Below are 17,716 nucleotides of genomic sequence, written 5' to 3' on the forward strand. Positions count from 1 at the left end.
ATGCAGCTCGAAGTAAGTTTTCTGATTCCACAGTAACTCTGGATGGCCTTTCTGTTTCTTCACGTGTAGCAGTAAAAGACCTCGGAGTGATTATTCACCCCAGTCTTTCATTCGAAACTCACATTGGGAAGGAAGTGGATTTTTTTTTTTTTTTTTTTTTTTTTTTTTTTTTTTGAGCTGTAGGTTGGCTTGTTGGTCTAGGGGTATGATTCTCGCTTTGGGTGTGAGAGGTCCCGGGTTCAACTCCCGGACAAGCCCAAGTTTTACCTTAAATCCTTCAATGGTCGATCTGGACCGGGGTATCAGGGATTTCACTTGGCTGAATTGCTCTTCAAGTGCTCATCTCATGAAAGTTACATCAGAAGGTGTGACGTGCTCAAATACGCTGTAAGGTTGCCGGATAAATCAAAAAATGATTTTGAAAACTGCTTTTTTGCATCTGAATTCTGTTCCAAAAATCACTCAAAGCTCGGCCGCCATTATTAGTTCGCTGCGATTTACAGGTCGGCGGCGCTGCACGCGTGACATCGTTTGCGCCAGTCCGTTCTTTTGTTTCCACACGGACTGTATCCTATTCTCTGCAGTGGCGTGCGTTCTTGATACCGAGTCTTTTGAAAAAGACACGAAAGCTCTTCAAACTCGTCCTCAATCGTTGGCTCTTTGGATTAGGATGACATCGAACCTTTTGCCGCGGAGAAAGAAGCGGACGGATTTTTTTTCCTAATTTATCCTTTGCTTTAGACGGTTTGGCTCGTTGGTCTAGGGGTATGATTCTCGCTTAGGGTGCGAGAGGTCCCGGGTTCAACTCCTGGATGTGCCCAGGCTTTACCTTAAATGGTCGATCTGGACTGTGTTATCAGGGATGTCGCTGGAGTGCGTCTTTCTTAAAGTGCGAGTCTAATGAAAGTGACATCAGAAAATCCCTTCCTCGTCGTGTGTGATGTGCTCGAATACACTGTAAAGTTGGCAAATAAATGAAAAATTGGTTTGGGTTCCTTTTTCTGCACCTGAATTGAGGAATGTGTAAAGGACATTAGACACTGGATGCTTATTCATTTGCTTCTGCTTAACTCTGACAAAACGGAAGTACTTGTCCTGGGACCACATGCAGCTCGAAGTAAGTTTTCTGATTCCACAGTAACTCTGGATGGCCTTTCTGTTTCTTCACGTGTAGCAGTAAAAGACCTCGGAGTGATTATTCACCCCAGTCTTTCATTCCAAACTCACATTGGGAAGGAAGTGGATTTTTTTTTTTTTTTTTTTTTTTTTTTTTTTTTTTTTTTGAGCTGTAGGTTGGCTTGTTGGTCTAGGGGTATGATTCTCGCTTTGGGTGCGAGAGGTCCTGGGTTCAACTCCTGGACAAGCCCAAGTTTTACCTTAAATCCTTAAATGGTCGATCTGGACCGGGGTATCAGGGATTTCACTTGGCTGAATTGCTCTTCAAGTGCTCATCTCATGAAAGTTACATCAGAAGGTGTGACGTGCTCAAATACGCTGTAAGGTTGCCGGATAAATCAAAAAATGATTTTGAAAACTGCTTTTTTGCATCTGAATTCTGTTCCAAAAATCACTCAAAGCTCGGCCGCCATTATTAGTTCGCTGCGATTTACAGGTCGGCGGCGCTGCACGCGTGACATCGTTTGCGCCAGTCCGTTCTTTTGTTTCCACACGGACTGTATCCTATTCTCTGCAGTGGCGTGCGTTCTTGATACCGAGTCTTTTGAAAAAGACACGAAAGCTCTTCAAACTCGTCCTCAATCGTTGGCTCTTTGGATTAGGATGACATCGAACCTTTTGCCACGGAGAAAGAAGCGGACGGATTTTTTTTCCTAATTTATCCTTTGCTTTAGACGGTTTGGCTCGTTGGTCTAGGGGTATGATTCTCGCTTAGGGTGCGAGAGGTCCCGGGTTCAACTCCTGGATGTGCCCAGGCTTTACCTTAAATGGTCGATCTGGACTGTGTTATCAGGGATGTCGCTGGAGTGCGTCTTTCTTAAAGTGCGAGTCGAATGAAAGTGACGTCAGAAAATCCCTTCCTCGTCGTGTGTGATGTGCTCGAATACACTGTAAAGTTGGCAAATAAATGAAAAATTGGTTTGGGTTCCTTTTTCTGCACCTGAATTGAGGAATGTGTAAAGGACATTAGACACTGGACGCTTATTAATTTGCTTCTGCTTAACTCTGGCAAAACGGAAGTACTTGTCCTGGGACCACATGCAGCTCGAAGTAAGTTTTCTGATTCCACAGTAACTCTGGATGGCCTTTCTGTTTCTTCACGTGTAGCAGTAAAAGACCTCGGAGTGATTATTCACCCCAGTCTTTCATTCGAAACTCACATTGGGAAGGAAGTGGATTTTTTTTTTTTTTTTTTTTTTTTTTTTTTTGAGCTGTAGGTTGGCTTGTTGGTCTAGGGGTATGATTCTCGCTTTGGGTGTGAGAGGTCCTGGGTTCAACTCCTGGACAAGCCCAAGTTTTACCTTAAATCCTTCAATGGTCGATCTGGACCGGGGTATCAGGGATTTCACTTGGCTGAATTGCTCTTCAAGTGCTCATCTCATGAAAGTTACATCAGAAGGTGTGACGTGCTCAAATACGCTGTAAGGTTGCCGGATAAATCAAAAAATGATTTTGAAAACTGCTTTTTTGCATCTGAATTCTGTTCCAAAAATCACTCAAAGCTCGGCCGCCATTATTAGTTCGCTGCGATTTACAGGTCGGCGGCGCTGCACGCGTGAGATCGTTTGCGCCAGTCCGTTCTTTTGTTTCCACACGGACTGTATCCTATTCTCTGCAGTGGCGTGCGTTCTTGATACCGAGTCTTTTGAAAAAGACACGAAAGCTCTTCAAACTCGTCCTCAATCGTTGGCTCTTTGGATTAGGATGACATCGAACCTTTTGCCGCGGAGAAAGAAGCGGACGGATTTTTTTTCCTAATTTATCCTTTGCTTTAGACGGTTTGGCTCGTTGGTCTAGGGGTATGATTCTCGCTTAGGGTGCGAGAGGTCCCGGGTTCAACTCCTGGATGTGCCCAGGCTTTACCTTAAATGGTCGATCTGGACTGTGTTATCAGGGATGTCGCTGGAGTGCGTCTTTCTTAAAGTGCGAGTCTAATGAAAGTGACATCAGAAAATCCCTTCCTCGTCGTGTGTGATGTGCTCGAATACACTGTAAAGTTGGCAAATAAATGAAAAATTGGTTTGGGTTCCTTTTTCTGCACCTGAATTGAGGAATGTGTAAAGGACATTAGACACTGGATGCTTATTCATTTGCTTCTGCTTAACTCTGACAAAACGGAAGTACTTGTCCTGGGACCACATGCAGCTCGAAGTAAGTTTTCTGATTCCACAGTAACTCTGGATGGCCTTTCTGTTTCTTCACGTGTAGCAGTAAAAGACCTCGGAGTGATTATTCACCCCAGTCTTTCATTCCAAACTCACATTGGGAAGGAAGTGGATTTTTTTTTTTTTTTTTTTTTTTTTTTTTTTTTTTTTTGAGCTGTAGGTTGGCTTGTTGGTCTAGGGGTATGATTCTCGCTTTGGGTGCGAGAGGTCCTGGGTTCAACTCCTGGACAAGCCCAAGTTTTACCTTAAATCCTTAAATGGTCGATCTGGACCGGGGTATCAGGGATTTCACTTGGCTGAATTGCTCTTCAAGTGCTCATCTCATGAAAGTTACATCAGAAGGTGTGACGAGCTCAAATACGCTGTAAAGTTGCCGGATAAATCAAAAAATGATTTGGAAAACTGCTTTTTTGCATCTCAATTCTGTTCCAAAAATCACTCAAAGCTCGGCCGCCATTATTAGTTCGCAGCGATTTACAGGTCGGCGGCGCTGCACGCGTGACATCGTTTGCGCCAGTCCGTTCTTTTGTTTCCACACGGACTGTATCCTATTCTCTGCAGTGGCGTGCGTTCTTCATACCGAGTCTTTTGAAAAAGACACGAAAGCTCTTCAAACTCGTCCGCAATCGTTGGCTCTTTGGATTAGGATGACATCGAACCTTTTGCCGCGGAGAAAGAAGCGGACGGATTTTTTTTCCTAATTTATCCTTTGCATCAGATGGTTTGGCTCGTTGGTCTAGGGGTATGATTCTCGCTTAGGGTGCGAGAGGTCCCGGGTTCAACTCCCCGACGAGCCCAGGCTTTACCTTAAATGGTCGATCTGGACTGGGGTATCAGGGATGTCGCTGGAGTGCGTCTTTCTTAAAGTGCGAGTCTAATGAAAGTGACATCAGAAAATCCCTTCCTCGTCGTGTGTGATGTGCTCGAATACACTGTAAAGTTGGCAAATAAATGAAAAATTGGTTTGGGTTCCTTTTTCTGCACCTGAATTGAGGAATGTGTAAAGGACATTAGACACTGGATGCTTATTCATTTGCTTCTGCTTAACTCTGACAAAACGGAAGTACTTGTCCTGGGACCACATGCGGCTCGAATTAAGTTTTCTGATTCCACAGTAACTCTGGATGGCCTTTCTGTTTCTTCACGTGTAGCAGTAAAAGACCTCGGAGTGATTATTCACCCCAGTCTTTCATTCCAAACTCACATTGGGAAGGAAGCGGATTTTTTTTTTTTTTTTTTTTGTTTTGTTGTTGTTGAGCTGTAGGTTGGCTTGTTGGTCTAGGGGTATGATTCTCACTTTGGGTGCGAGAGGTCCCGAGTTCAACTCCCGGACAAGCCCCAGTTTTACCTTAAATCCTTAAATGGTCGATCTGGACCGGGGTATCAGGGATTTCACTTGGCTGAATTGCTCTTCAAGTGCTCATCTCATGAAAGTTACATCAGAAGGTGTGACGTGCTCAAATACGCTGTAAAGTTGCCGGATAAATCAAAAAATGATTTGGAAAACTGCTTTTTTGCATCTCAATTCTGTTCCAAAAATCACTCAAAGCTCGGCCGCCATTATTAGTTCGCAGCGATTTACAGGTCGGCGGCGCTGCACGCGTGACATCGTTTGCGCCAGTCCGTTCTTTTGTTTCCACACGGACTGTATCCTATTCTCTGCAGTGGCGTGCGTTCTTCATACCGAGTCTTTTGAAAAAGACACGAAAGCTCTTCAAACTCGTCCGCAATCGTTGGCTCTTTGGATTAGGATGACATCGAATCTTTTGCCGCGGAGAAAGAAGCGGACGGATTTTTTTTCCTAATTTATCCTTTGCTTCAGATGGTTTGGCTCGTTGGTCTAGGGCAGGGGTCACCAAACTACGGCCCGCGGGCCAGATCCGGCCCGCCACCCCCCTTTGACCGGCCCCCCAGCCCCCCATCACTTGAACCGGCCCTCTGAGGCAATCCCCAAAAGTGGTCATGGCCTATTTTTTTAAATTGCTTTTTGGCAAATAATAACATGTCTGCATCTTGTATTTTGTTGATTTTATCAATTAAAATTGATATTTAGTTATAAAATGAACTATTCATATTTTCCGAATTTTCGTCATATGCTCGCGATCAAGCAGTGACAGGCAGCGCACGCGCAGAGAACTGTCAGTGTTCAGGACAGCAAAATGGCTAGCGGTAAGCGAAAAGCTGACAGAGTGCAGAGTTTTTAAAGAGCAGTGGACCACCGATTATTTTTTCGTTCAGTGTAAGGACCGTGCAGTTTGTCTTGTATGTAAAGAAAGTGTGCCGGTTTTCAAAGAATATAATCTGCGTCGTCACTATGAAACCCGCCACAAAGCAGGGTTCGAATTATAAATTTGACCCTATGGGGGTCTCTATTTAAAAAAAAAAAAGCAATGCATACTCGCTCTCCTGGACCAGCGCACTTTTGCGCACTGCAGTGCACAGCTTTCACACACAGGCGCGCGCATGCACGCACGCACACAGACACACACACGGTGTTGCATATATATATATATATATATATATAGTTAAACAAATTGTGTATATATATATATATATTGTTAAACAAAGGAAGATCGTTGTGAGATAGAGGACAAGTCTTCTTCGGACTTAACTTCACATTCGATTTCGCACGCTGCAAATTTCAGTTTGCGTGCATAGTGGTGTGGTGGTGAAGTACAGCCGTACATGTTGCGGTTTAATAACACGTTCAATACAAAGTTATGGTTGCCTGGTGATCGGAAATGAAATGAGTTTTATTTATATTTATATGGTGATATAGGCTATTCAAGCTTATTATGGTGATATATGACGTATTTGAGAGACTTTCACAGAAAATTAAGTTTGCTTCTTTCATGGGAGCCTGAGGGAATGGGAGCTCAGCTCCCATTGGCTCCCACGTAATTCGAACTATGCCACAAAGTGTATGCTAGTTTGCGAGGGCAAACAAGAGAAGACAGGATTTGGAGGATGAAATGCGGACTGGCTGCACAACAGAATGTATTCCTTTGCCAAACCCAGATCAACCAGGCTGCTGTCCGAGCTAGCTATAAGGCAGCTCACCTACTAGCTACCCATGGAAAGCCGTTTACTGATGGGGACTTTGTTAAAGTATGCATGCTTGCTGTGGCCGAGGAGGTGTGTCCCGACAAGAAGGATGCGCTCAACGCGGTGAGTCTCTCCGCACCTACTATGACCAGGCGAACCGAAGATTTGGGGGACAACATGTATGACCAGCTGAATGAGAGAGCGTCAGAATTCGAGTTTTTTGCTTTGGCCATGGATGAGAGCAATGACGTGCAGGACACAGCACAACTGCTGTGATCTATTGATCTATTGCTCATATTATTATAATTTCACTGTTTTTTAAAATGTATTTATTTTATAGGCCTATTTATTTGACCTTTATTAAGTGCTGCATACAATTATTATTAATATTATTAATATCAACAGGCCTACCTACAATTTATAATTTTCCACTCACCTTTGCCAGTGTCAATCACCTCAACTAGGCAGATGTTTCTTACCTTGACAGCTTTGATATTATTTTTATTAGAAAATAAATAAATGGAATATCAGTGGTATTTCAAATTAAAACAAAGTGTGAAGACTTGATTACTACTTTTGCAAACCACTAGTAAAGATAAACAAATATGTGCCAGGAATCAAGTGTTGATATAGTAGTGGGGATGGCCGTGCCAGGCTAGTAATCTCTACTACACAATGAGGCCTGCTGGTGGTCATATTTGTCTGGGTTATACAATTCTATGTGATATAGCTGACCTGACCCCGGCCCCCATCACAGTCAGGAACGACAATGTGGCCCCCAGAGAAAAAAGTTTGGTGACCCCTGGTCTAGGGGTATGATTCTCGCTTAGGGTGCGAGAGGTCCCGGGTTCAACTCCCCGACGAGCCCAGGCTTTACCTTAAATGGTTGATCTGGACTGGGGTATCAGGGATGTCGCTGGAGTGCGTCTTTCTTAAAGTGCGAGTCTAATGAAAGTGACATCAGAAAATCCCTTCCTCGTCGTGTGTGATATGCTCGAGTACACTGTAAAGTTGGCAAATAAATGAAAAATTGGTTTGGGTTCCTTTTTCTGCACCTGAATTGAGGAATGTGTAAAGGACATTAGACACTGGATGCTTATTCATTTGCTTCTGCTTAACTCTGACAAAACGGAAGTACTTGTCCTGGGACCACATGCGGCTCGAATTAAGTTTTCTGATTCCACAGTAACTCTGGATGGCCTTTCTGTTTCTTCACGTGTAGCAGTAAAAGACCTCGGAGTGATTATTCACCCCAGTCTTTCATTCCAAACTCACATTGGGAAGGAAGCGGATTTTTTTTTTTTTTTTTTTTTTTTTTTTTTTTTTTTTGTTGTTGTTGAGCTGTAGGTTGGCTTGTTGGTCTAGGGGTATGATTCTCACTTTGGGTGCGAGAGGTCCCGGGTTCAACTCCCGGACAAGCCCAAGTTTTACCTTAAATCCTTAAATGGTCGATCTGGACCGGGGTATCAGGGATTTCACTTGGCTGAATTGCTCTTCAAGTGCTCATCTCATGAAAGTTAGGCAGGGGCCCAATCTTTGAGCTCTCGGCGCATGCAGGAAACATCGCGAAAATAAACGCCAACGGAGTGAAGGGGATTTGGTGAAATTCTACTGTGGGCTTTTTGTGTGGAAGTGTATTAATGTTGTGTTTGAGTTGAAAGTTTGCAGGTTGTCGCGCCGGACGGGATTCGAAACCGCGACACTTCTACATGGGGGTCTGGTGATCTTCTCTGTCGTTCTGAAAAAAATAAAAAAACAGCGCAGCGCGTCATTTGTCGACTCCTCCTCCATGAAGAACAGCGCAGCACATCTCATCTCCCGACAGACTCCTGCATGGGGAGGGATTGTCGATCTTCTCCGTCTCAATTTTCGGCGTGGAAAAAATAAAAAGAAAAAAGAAAACAGCGCAGCGCGCCATTCATCGATGCCTCCACCATAAAAAGAGCAGCGCGGGATTCTTCGATGCCTCCTCCACCAATGCATTCATTCGTTTATTTGAAATGTTTATCTATGGCTAACTGTACTCTAACTTATGGCAATGCAATGCTATGACAAATGGTGGTAATAAAAGAAAATGTCTTTACCTTATATTAGCAGTGACAAGAACTGTGTATATTAATAGTAATGCTTTCCCATGTTCATGTTAATTGTTTGATGGTAATAATAAAGTGGCACAGACACAATATGCTGTTTTTTTTTTAGCTGCTACAACTGTTGACTTAGGATGATACACAGGATACAGTAACTTTATAGTAGACCTAATAGGGAGAGGTGTTTCTCCTTATATTAGTAGAATTACTACTAAAAGTTTGCCAATAATAATTATCTTCATATAGTCAGTCCATTTAATGTTCAGGTTGTTTGATGGTGAAGTTAAGTGCACAAAGACAGTAACACAATATGTGGTGTATTTTGTATGATAAAGGTTTTTTTTATGATGATACACAGGCCGAGACAAATACATCTGAGTGCAATCAATCACTTTTAATGTATCTGAAATTGGACAGTAAAAAACAAGAGATGAAACATCAAGTTTAAAAACCAAGCATGTATTTAATCACTCACACAAACCAATGTACAATTTACAGGGAGAAATGTGCATGAGTAAAGGGGGAAGGTTGTCAGGAAAACTATGTACATGTAAAAACTACATAATATATGTGGTATATACACACACACAAACACACTATATACAAGCAATAGCAGCAGAACTTATACACACACTATATACATATTGTACAATAGAAGAACTACTTTTGAGCTCTCTGTTCTTCCAACCACTCTTCAACAGACTTGCCACCTGAGGCCTGGGAACAGAAAGTCGCGCTCCCAAAGCGACTATGCCCATACTCTTTAGTCTTGGGTTTGCCACATTGGCTACACATGTTATATGTTGCACCCCTTACATATTTTCTTTTCTCTGCACTACCACTGGCCTCTTCAGCGGCTCGCCGACGCCTGTTCCTCTCTGTGTACCGTGAAACAGGAGGTGGTGGGCCAGCGGGAGGAGGCGGCGGGCCAGCGGGCGGAGGTGGCGCAGGTACAGATGGGGCTGCACCAGGTGTTGAGGCAGCCAAAGTCGTAGCTGGGAGCTGGAGAAAGGGAACAGGTGGTGCAGGAACAGTCATTGCTGGGAGCTGTACCAATGTGAAGGGAGTTGGCACTGGCAGTGCACTGGTGCCTAATGTTGCAGGGAGAGGAAAAACGGGTGGTGGGGTGGGGGCAATTGGACGGTCTTGGCAGTCTTTGGGGCGACGGCCTGGGCGTAGCAGAGGAGCCCGGCCCTCCAGATTCGGGGGGAACACAAATTCATGTTGTTGCCCAGATGATGCAGGAGGGACGATCAGTTTTTCCTGCGGCTGCGGAAGCTGGGCAGGGGCGACGGGAATTTGGGGTGCTGGAGTCAGTCCCTGAGTGAGTGTACTCATCTCCTGACCTTTCAGCTGCTGTTGAAACCTGAAATGAGAGAGTTTGTGGGAGGGTCATTTGTGTGTTCATGGGACAATTATGAGACCATTATTGTGTAAATTTGAGGGAAATCAATAAAAAAGGGGGAGACCTACCACTGAATAAGTGTCCGCTGGTTGATTTGAAACAACTGAATTGTTGTATCTGCCATCAACCGTGGGCTGGCAATGATCAAGTCACGGATGTGGTGGTAATCATCCAGAATTCTGGTCCACCTGGGAGTGGAAACACCGGCCTTCCTGGTAGTGCACTTGTGCAAAGTGCACAAGCGTGTGCACATGGCGTCTACCAAGCGGCTGGTACCAGGCCACTGAGCCGGCCCCCCAGGGTGATCTATCAAGCTGCGCTTGACGCTCTTCACACCCGGTGTGACTCCAGACCGCTTCGGTGCCTTGAATCGACCAGACGACAGCCGCTCCTGGTGACGTGGCTGGTAGTCGATCCTCTCCTTGTCGCTGTCTGGGAGTGCCGCCCACAGCTGGATGACCTCGGTCACCTGTGGCTCAGTGAGGTAGGCGGCATCTCGCAGGTCCACCAGGTAAGCAGCCAGCTCTTGCACTTTGTCCCACCCAGGAATGCCATCCGGTCCAACGACGACGCCCTAAATAAAAAAAAAATTAAAAAGTATTCATTAGTAGTGGTAAATGTAAAATGTAGTAACATTAACTTGGAATTGAAATATCTGTTAGTGTCTTACCTGAGCCCCTGAAGTGGTGGCAGCAGCAGTAGCAGCAGGGTGCAGTCCTTGACCCGACGTGGACGGAACGGCGGCAGCAGCAACTGGACGCTGACCTCCACCCGTGGACGTGGACGGCAGTTCTGGTAGAGGTGGTGGTGAATGTGCCCGACGCCTTGTGGTTGAGGGCCTCCTTTCAATGTCATGGTCATCGTCAGTCAGCACAGGAACTGTGATGTCCTCTGTCTCCTCCTCAAAGCCTTCGTCCTCAATGTCCTCGTCATCAATGTCCTCCACCAGCTGGTCCTCCTCCTCTTGGTTGTGGAGCGTTGGAGTAAGTGATATGCCAGTCTGGCTGTACAGGTACTCCATGGCCAACAATTCACCTATGAAAAGTAAAACAGAAAAACAGAAAATTGTTCATATTCAAGTAATACATTAAAATGTAACTATATGATACACTGCCTGAGGTAATTTTGTCCTTTTTGAATAAGTGATCAGTGCTAACCTGTGTAGACTCCAGGACTGCGGTACTGCTCATCCCAACGTTTTCCCAGAACGGCTTGGCTGAGCCGATCCACGGCCTCCTGCAGAACACTGCCGTAGGTGCGCATGGAAGTGGGTGCTTGAACAGAGTCCTTCATTCTGTCCTCGTTCCAGCGCATCAGTCCTTCCAGAAGATACGCCTGGAAATGCGAGGCGCTGGCACTGGTTCCTGATGGATAAATACATGAACACAAAAAAGTCAGGACCCCAGGTCACAGAATTATATGCCATGCTCCTCCTGTTATAACACAATTTCCATTACAACCAGACATACATTACAAAAGGAGTGTTACGCTCACATCACAAGTGAGAAATAATGTAGAGGAGGCATGGAGCCAGTTCACTTATTTTACTTTTCAAAGCCAGCGCTACAAATTCAACCAAAGAGTGAAACAAAACAAAAGCCAGAATATGAACTTTAAAGTCCTTCAAAGAGGCACGCCGCTCAAGATTGAACGGGAGGCACTGAGAAGGACGTCGTCTTGCCCTCGCTGCTCTCTCCTACGTAGAAAAAAGAGCCAGGTCATTTTGAAGGAGCATCAGGTGGACCCACGCGTCCCTCATCAGCCTAATCGGCTACATCTTGCACACCTGAGAAGACACAAAAAAAAGCAGGAGGGCGGAAAAACCAAGACACGCCCTTTGGGCCACCACAAGAAGTCATATCAAACTATTAATAAAGTACCCCCCCCAAAAAAAAAGAGAAAGTAAATACCTGGGATAAACCTAGTCAGGTGAAGATGGAAAGACTCCAGGGAGGTGGAGCCACGGGCACACCTGTAGCAGTTGAGCACCACGTCGCCTTTCTTCAGGGTGCCCGTTTTAATGTAGAGGGGGAAGTCTGGGTCCTGGATGCAGGCCACGTGCTTCTTCTGATCCTTCCATATTTCCTGGATCCGTTCGTGGTCAAGCAGAGTGAGGCATCCACAGGAACAGGGGGCGACAGAAGAATTGATTAGGTGATGCCGGTGGCTGGGTGTGAATGAGGGTGGGCTGAGGAGGATGCCACCACAGCTTCAGCTGGGTCACCAGCTCCGGTTTCCCAGTCTTTGGGTTCGCCTTGAACAGTGTGTGGCGAATCCACTCCTGTTGGAAGGGAGGAAGATGGTCCTTCCAGTGAGAGGGGAGATCCACCGGTGGCTGTGGCTGAGCAACTTCTACTGGAGGAGGCATGGCGGCTGTTGGAGGAGGCATGACGGCTGTTGGAGGAGGCATGGTGGCTGCTAGAGGAGGCATGGTGGCTGCTGTTTGCAGCTGTGTCTCACACTCTTGTGTGGCACGCACAAGTTCCTCATCGTCGGCCTCAGAAGGGCCTGGAGCACAAATAGTAAAATTGTTAGGTAGGTCTACAGTTACACACAGACAAATGTACACAGAGACAACACACAGACATGAATGTATGGAAGATGGTGCTTGCTTACCACAGAGGAAGCGCAACTGTTGGGGAATGGGTTCTGGGCGCCGATGTGCAGTGCTGGAGCCAGACAATTGCGGTGCTGGAGCTGAAAAAAAAAGACCGGAAAGGTAAGGCAAAATGATTAACGCAACATACTGCATGCATGCATATTAACAGTTGGTGAATACTGAAAACCACTTACAGGGTTTCACAGGTGACACAAGTTTTTTGGCCAGCTGTGAGGGAGGCAAGTGTTTGCCACATGCCAGCAGAGCTTTTACAGAGGCAGGCGTCCGTGGACCCGTTTGGATGGTGGTAGGTGACGGGGCAGGAGAAGAGGCGCTGGCACTGGAGGCTGGAGATGGCTGATGCTCCCTGGTACTGGTACCCTCAGCTGACCGTCTTTTCAAAATATATGCCTTGAAAAGGGCCATGTTGGTGTTGGGCCGTGCATTTGACTGTAGCACGTACCTGACGAGTTTCTGGGCCCCGTGGCTCTGGTCCTCGTACACCTCTTTCAGAGAGCGGCCCTCAAAGTCTCCAAACTCCAACAACAAACAGCCTGTGTCTCCTGTTGCCTGCGCTTGAGCCTGAAGCTCTTTCTTCTTGGCGTATTTCTCCACTTCTCCAGGCAACTCTTTAATGTGCGATGTGTACTGAAGAAACAGTTGCTTATTTTCTGACAGAGGGTTTGGGAGTGCTGTTTCATTGGAAATGCTATGCAGCAAGGCTAATGCGTAGCCAAGCGAGTTCTCCAGAAGCCAAATGAATCTCTGACCCTGGTATTTACCAAACTGTAGCAGACAGTGAGCCAACACCAAAAACTGGTCAGATGGATCTCCCCCATTGCTCCTGACAAAGTTGGATGCCTCCTTCAGTACCTCCTCTTTGGGTTGGGCCCTTGCAGACACTTTGTTTTCCACGCGGTTGGCCTCGCTTGTGGGTGCCATGAGGAGCCGGGCTGATGTGGCTGACTGCCGACGGAAAACTGGATACGCATGCATTTTCTGAAAGAAAGTGAACATAGGCTGTTAGCTGTAGTCATCTTCAAAACAACTATACTATACTACAATAAATGTATTACGCCATGTAATTTAATTTATTGTAATTTCTAATGATTACTTGTCTACCCTTACTCTTAAAATAGCTGGACCTGTATGGGGTAGTAGTAAATCATGTAATGATTTAACCAGCTGGCATGCATTCTATTTAAGTGTGGGATTACAACATTGATTGCCTTCCCCCATGCTTAATGGCAGTGGACAAAAGACGGCATTGCAATGTTGGAAAAACACGACCCATCTACATAATTGCCCATCACAGGTGATAGAAAATAATGACCACCGAAACTTCTCACAATAGCCTTATTTTCTCATTGTCGTTAATGAGTTTCTCCTCATGACCGCAAGATCTCGTAATTAGGCGACTGTAAAGACTGTTTCTTTTTTAACATGAATAAAATAAAATCTGCTATTTTCGATATTCAAACTGCTTGAGACATTAATATGACGGAATATACTAGAGCATACATCAACGTCACATATTCTTCTGTTTACTCGACATTTGGTAGCACTGTTTACAGTCTTTACATCTGCACATTCCTCATTGAATCGGCTAAACCATGGTCGGTTTTAAAACAAATAAACCGTTTTGAGTACATACAAATACATTTCAGTACGCAGTTTGCCTTTTACATTTAATCGGTTTAGTCTGATTAAACAAATGCGGTAATTTCCCCCTTCCTCATACAAGTAAGCCAGATTTCAGGTGGGCAGGCTGTTTGTTTGACCATTTAACCCGTTTTCACCAGAAATGAAGCACAACAACAAATTTTAAACCGTTTGGGTTTAATATCTTTTCGTATAAGTAAGAGATTTCCTTTACAGCCACCTACGTTAATGGTAGTCAATTACCACAGGCAGAAGAACAACACCGTGTATCACGAAACTTTACGAATTTTACGCTCAGCATTTTATGTAAAATCAAGAATCAGTAGCGATTACATTTCTCCGTATCATCCACCAAAAATCTCAAAGTTACATATACATTTACCTAGGAGAAATGCAAGTCCACTTACCTCGTTGAATCGCTGTGATGTTCCGATCACGAATGAGAAGAGAAAGAGCGGGCAGGGCCTAAAGTAAGCCCATGGGAGGCAACCTCATTGGTCAAAAGTAAGCCCACTGGCCCAAAGTAAGCCCATGGGAGGCAACCTCATTGGTCAAAAGTAAGCCCATGTCGGACCTGATTGGCCACTGTGGGCTTACTTTGGGCTTACTTTAGCGGTAACAGTGAGACACAGTAGGCGCATGTAAGAGGTAGTGGGATCAATGCCCACATTCTCCAAAACAGCATCTACCATGTCGCTTGCATTTTAGAGAGAAAAACTTTCTTGTCATCTTGCAAATCATCTGAACCATCTGCACTTTTAGCCAAGTCAAGATCAAATTTCTTTCGCCACATTCAAAGCAGCACATCTGTGAAAACAGCCACTATTTGGATTAAACCCACAACCTTGGCTCTTTTTGCAACAATGACCAAATCAACTACCTGCACATTACTTTTCTGCTGATATGCTCCTCTGATGAGCTCCGAAGGTGAGCTATCACAGATTCCTTTCAGTTTGCTTGGCTTTATTTCTTGAATTGCTGACTGACCTCAATATCTCCAACTCACATTTTTCAACAGGGTTGTCATATTCACACCATCCACTATGAAATTCTAACTCTCGCTCATGTGCAAAGTCAGCTGAGACAGCTTTTACAAAGTGAAAATATGGTACTTACCTGCTTGTATTCTTCAACCTGCTGGTGAAAAGCAAGCTGCTGTCCTGAAAAGGCACTTTTCACCACCTTCCACCCAACTGGGCTCATTGAACAATGAAGCAACAAATGCTTCCTGAGGCATGCTCCAAAAGTGTGAGAAGCATGCCATGTGAGGAGATTGGGTTGTTTTAGTGGCAAAACTCTTGAAGATTACCAACTGGTATTCATACAAATGGGAGTCAGAATACACTCCCCCAGAATAAAATCCGCTTCTGGGCAATCGCTCACTTGAAAATAAACAAACAACCAATGGAAACTCAGGCATGGTTCCAGAGAGCAACGAGTAGGCCAGGAAGGGCAGTTTGGGGGGCTTGCAGTAGTTACACAGCAAAATCAAAAGTGTTAGATTTCCAGTGTTGGTGCTGTTTGTTAAAAATACAGTGTCAATTCAACACTTGTTTAGTCTAATTCAACTACGTGAGAGTTAGTTGCTCAAAAGAGTTGGTGTTAATCCGGGGAGTTAAATCTAAGCAACTTAGTTGCTGCCAGTATTCCAACATATCTGTGACGTGTTTGCCTAAAGAGCGGGACGACTCCAAGCAGGGACAGTGGATGACAGTTTTCTCTTCACTTCCTTCGACTGTACCAAGTGTCTTTGTGTAATTTATTATTAAACTTTATTACAGGCTCTAGGCCCAATAACAAGACATACACATACATAAAAAAAAAACCCAGATACATACAAACATATTTTCAGTCATGACAGTCATCCATACCAATGTTTCCACAAATATGACTGATATCTGACAGAGCTACATCTAGGGCTTGTGAGAGTCATTATAATACAGTTTTGAGACTTATCCAGCCGAAACATGAACTTAAACATTAGGTTCCTCAAGAGAGCCTGTAAAGAGCTTAGACCTGAATCACAAAACAGTTTACTAGCACTGCAACTCCTGGGCTTTTTCAGCAATATCCTCAGACAGTCATTATATGCTACCTGGAGTTTACGAAGAGTCTCTTTTTTGTAACTAGCCCATAATGGGGCTGCATACACAGGGGTACAATAGGCACGAAACAAGCTTATTTTCACATCATCAGAACAGTAGTGAAATTTTCTTACTAACATGTTTGCTTGAACATACAACATTCGTCTCTGCCTATACATATCATCATCATCTTCCAACTTGTCAGTGATGATGTGCCCAAGATATTTTATACAGCTTGATACACATAATAATTGTCCTGAAAGGTAAAACGTTGGAAAGGACACTTTATGATCCTCCTTGGTCCTACATATCAGCACAACACTCTTTTTTGCATTATACTGTACATCAAACTCAACACCATACTCAGAGCATATATTCAGGAGCTGCTGAAACCCAACAGTGCTGGGTGACATAATAGCCAGATCATCTGCATACATCAGATAGTTTAAGACAGTATTCCCTATCAGGCATCCTGTCTTACACATACCCAGTTGTTTGGACAAACTGTCCATGTAAAGGTTGAACAGAGCAGGGGATAGAAGTCCCCCTTGTCTCACTCCATTACCGACACTGAAGGGAGAGGATAGACTATTTCCCCATTTCACCTGCATATGTGAATGTGTGCATAAATCAAAGGTATTATGTCTATTTAATAATACTTTCTATGCAGTAGCATTGTGCCGAAAATAAGTAGCAGGGAGTCCCGGCTGCAGCTAACATTGTGACTAGGCAAGTCCCATGTTAAGGTTAGCATGACTATTATATGTTATTTTTTGATGGGTACATTAATGTTCCTTTTGCACAAGAGTGTCGATGAATATACGCAGTTTGCTTGACGTAAGTATACACGTTTGGATAATGTGGTATATATGTACAACTGCACATTTTTTGTGAGGGGTTTAAGCTAGCTAAAGTGATGTAGCACATGCACCAGGCATCGCGTTAGCGAACATTCTCTGTCGGAAAAATCAATTGGGAAAAAAAATAGCTATGATCTAGTCTTGATGAATGACGTTGTTGGCTTTACATGGCAAAATGTCATGGCAGCTGAGTGTCAAGCTATGGAGAGCCGGGGATGGACCGGGGGGTTGAGTTCCTGCTTGCCGAGGGGCAGCTACTGAAAGCCTGGCAAGCTCTGAGAGCCGGGTGGCATGTTGCTGCTGGAGGAATACACACACACACACTAGGCCACCACACCAGCCACACCAAGTCCTTCTCAATCTAACCTTAGCTGGAGCTAACACTGGAGTCACACACACCCTCAGCTGCTGCCATAATAATAAACGTCTGAAATGCGAAATGAGCTTATTTAACTTAAGTTACACAGTGTGTAGCTATCTATGCATATAAACAATAACGTCGCTATCATGTTTATGCCTTTACTCGTGAGTAACGCTAAAAATCAAAACAAATACTCCAACAGTCGAACTCAGGCGATTAAAGCCAGGCAAAAATTCTCCTCTCTCTACACATCCATGGTGAACATACTG

At 44.6% G+C, this 17,716-nt stretch overlaps 1 protein-coding gene and 5 non-coding genes across 6 annotated transcripts; 5 read left to right on the forward strand and 1 right to left on the reverse strand.

Moving 5' to 3' along the window:
- The first annotated feature begins 186 nt into the window (after window positions 1-186).
- On the forward strand, window positions 187-258 carry trnap-ugg (transfer RNA proline (anticodon UGG)). The gene has a single exon. It is a non-coding gene; the product is annotated as a tRNA-Pro (tRNA).
- Window positions 259-1,295: 1,037 nt separating this feature from the next.
- On the forward strand, window positions 1,296-1,367 carry trnap-ugg (transfer RNA proline (anticodon UGG)). Its single transcript has one exon. It is a non-coding gene; the product is annotated as a tRNA-Pro (tRNA).
- A 2,137-nt stretch (window positions 1,368-3,504) lies between these two features.
- trnap-ugg (transfer RNA proline (anticodon UGG)) lies at window positions 3,505-3,576 on the forward strand. The gene has a single exon. It is a non-coding gene; the product is annotated as a tRNA-Pro (tRNA).
- Window positions 3,577-4,066: 490 nt separating this feature from the next.
- trnap-agg (transfer RNA proline (anticodon AGG)) lies at window positions 4,067-4,138 on the forward strand. The gene has a single exon. It is a non-coding gene; the product is annotated as a tRNA-Pro (tRNA).
- Window positions 4,139-7,736: 3,598 nt separating this feature from the next.
- trnap-ugg (transfer RNA proline (anticodon UGG)) lies at window positions 7,737-7,808 on the forward strand. The gene has a single exon. It is a non-coding gene; the product is annotated as a tRNA-Pro (tRNA).
- Window positions 7,809-11,982: 4,174 nt separating this feature from the next.
- Window positions 11,983-13,525, reverse strand: LOC132884550 (uncharacterized). The gene is made up of 3 exons (XM_060918412.1): window positions 12,675-13,525; window positions 12,498-12,578; window positions 11,983-12,389 (listed from the first exon to the last, which is right to left on the reverse strand). The coding sequence occupies exons 1-3, from the start codon at window positions 13,495-13,497 to the stop codon at window positions 11,983-11,985; spliced, it is 1,311 nt and encodes a 436-aa protein (XP_060774395.1). The 5' UTR covers window positions 13,498-13,525.
- Window positions 13,526-17,716: the final 4,191 nt, after the last annotated feature.

This window comes from Neoarius graeffei, chromosome 1 (genome assembly GCF_027579695.1).
Source record: "Neoarius graeffei isolate fNeoGra1 chromosome 1, fNeoGra1.pri, whole genome shotgun sequence".
Taxonomy (NCBI): domain Eukaryota; kingdom Metazoa; phylum Chordata; class Actinopteri; order Siluriformes; family Ariidae; genus Neoarius; species Neoarius graeffei.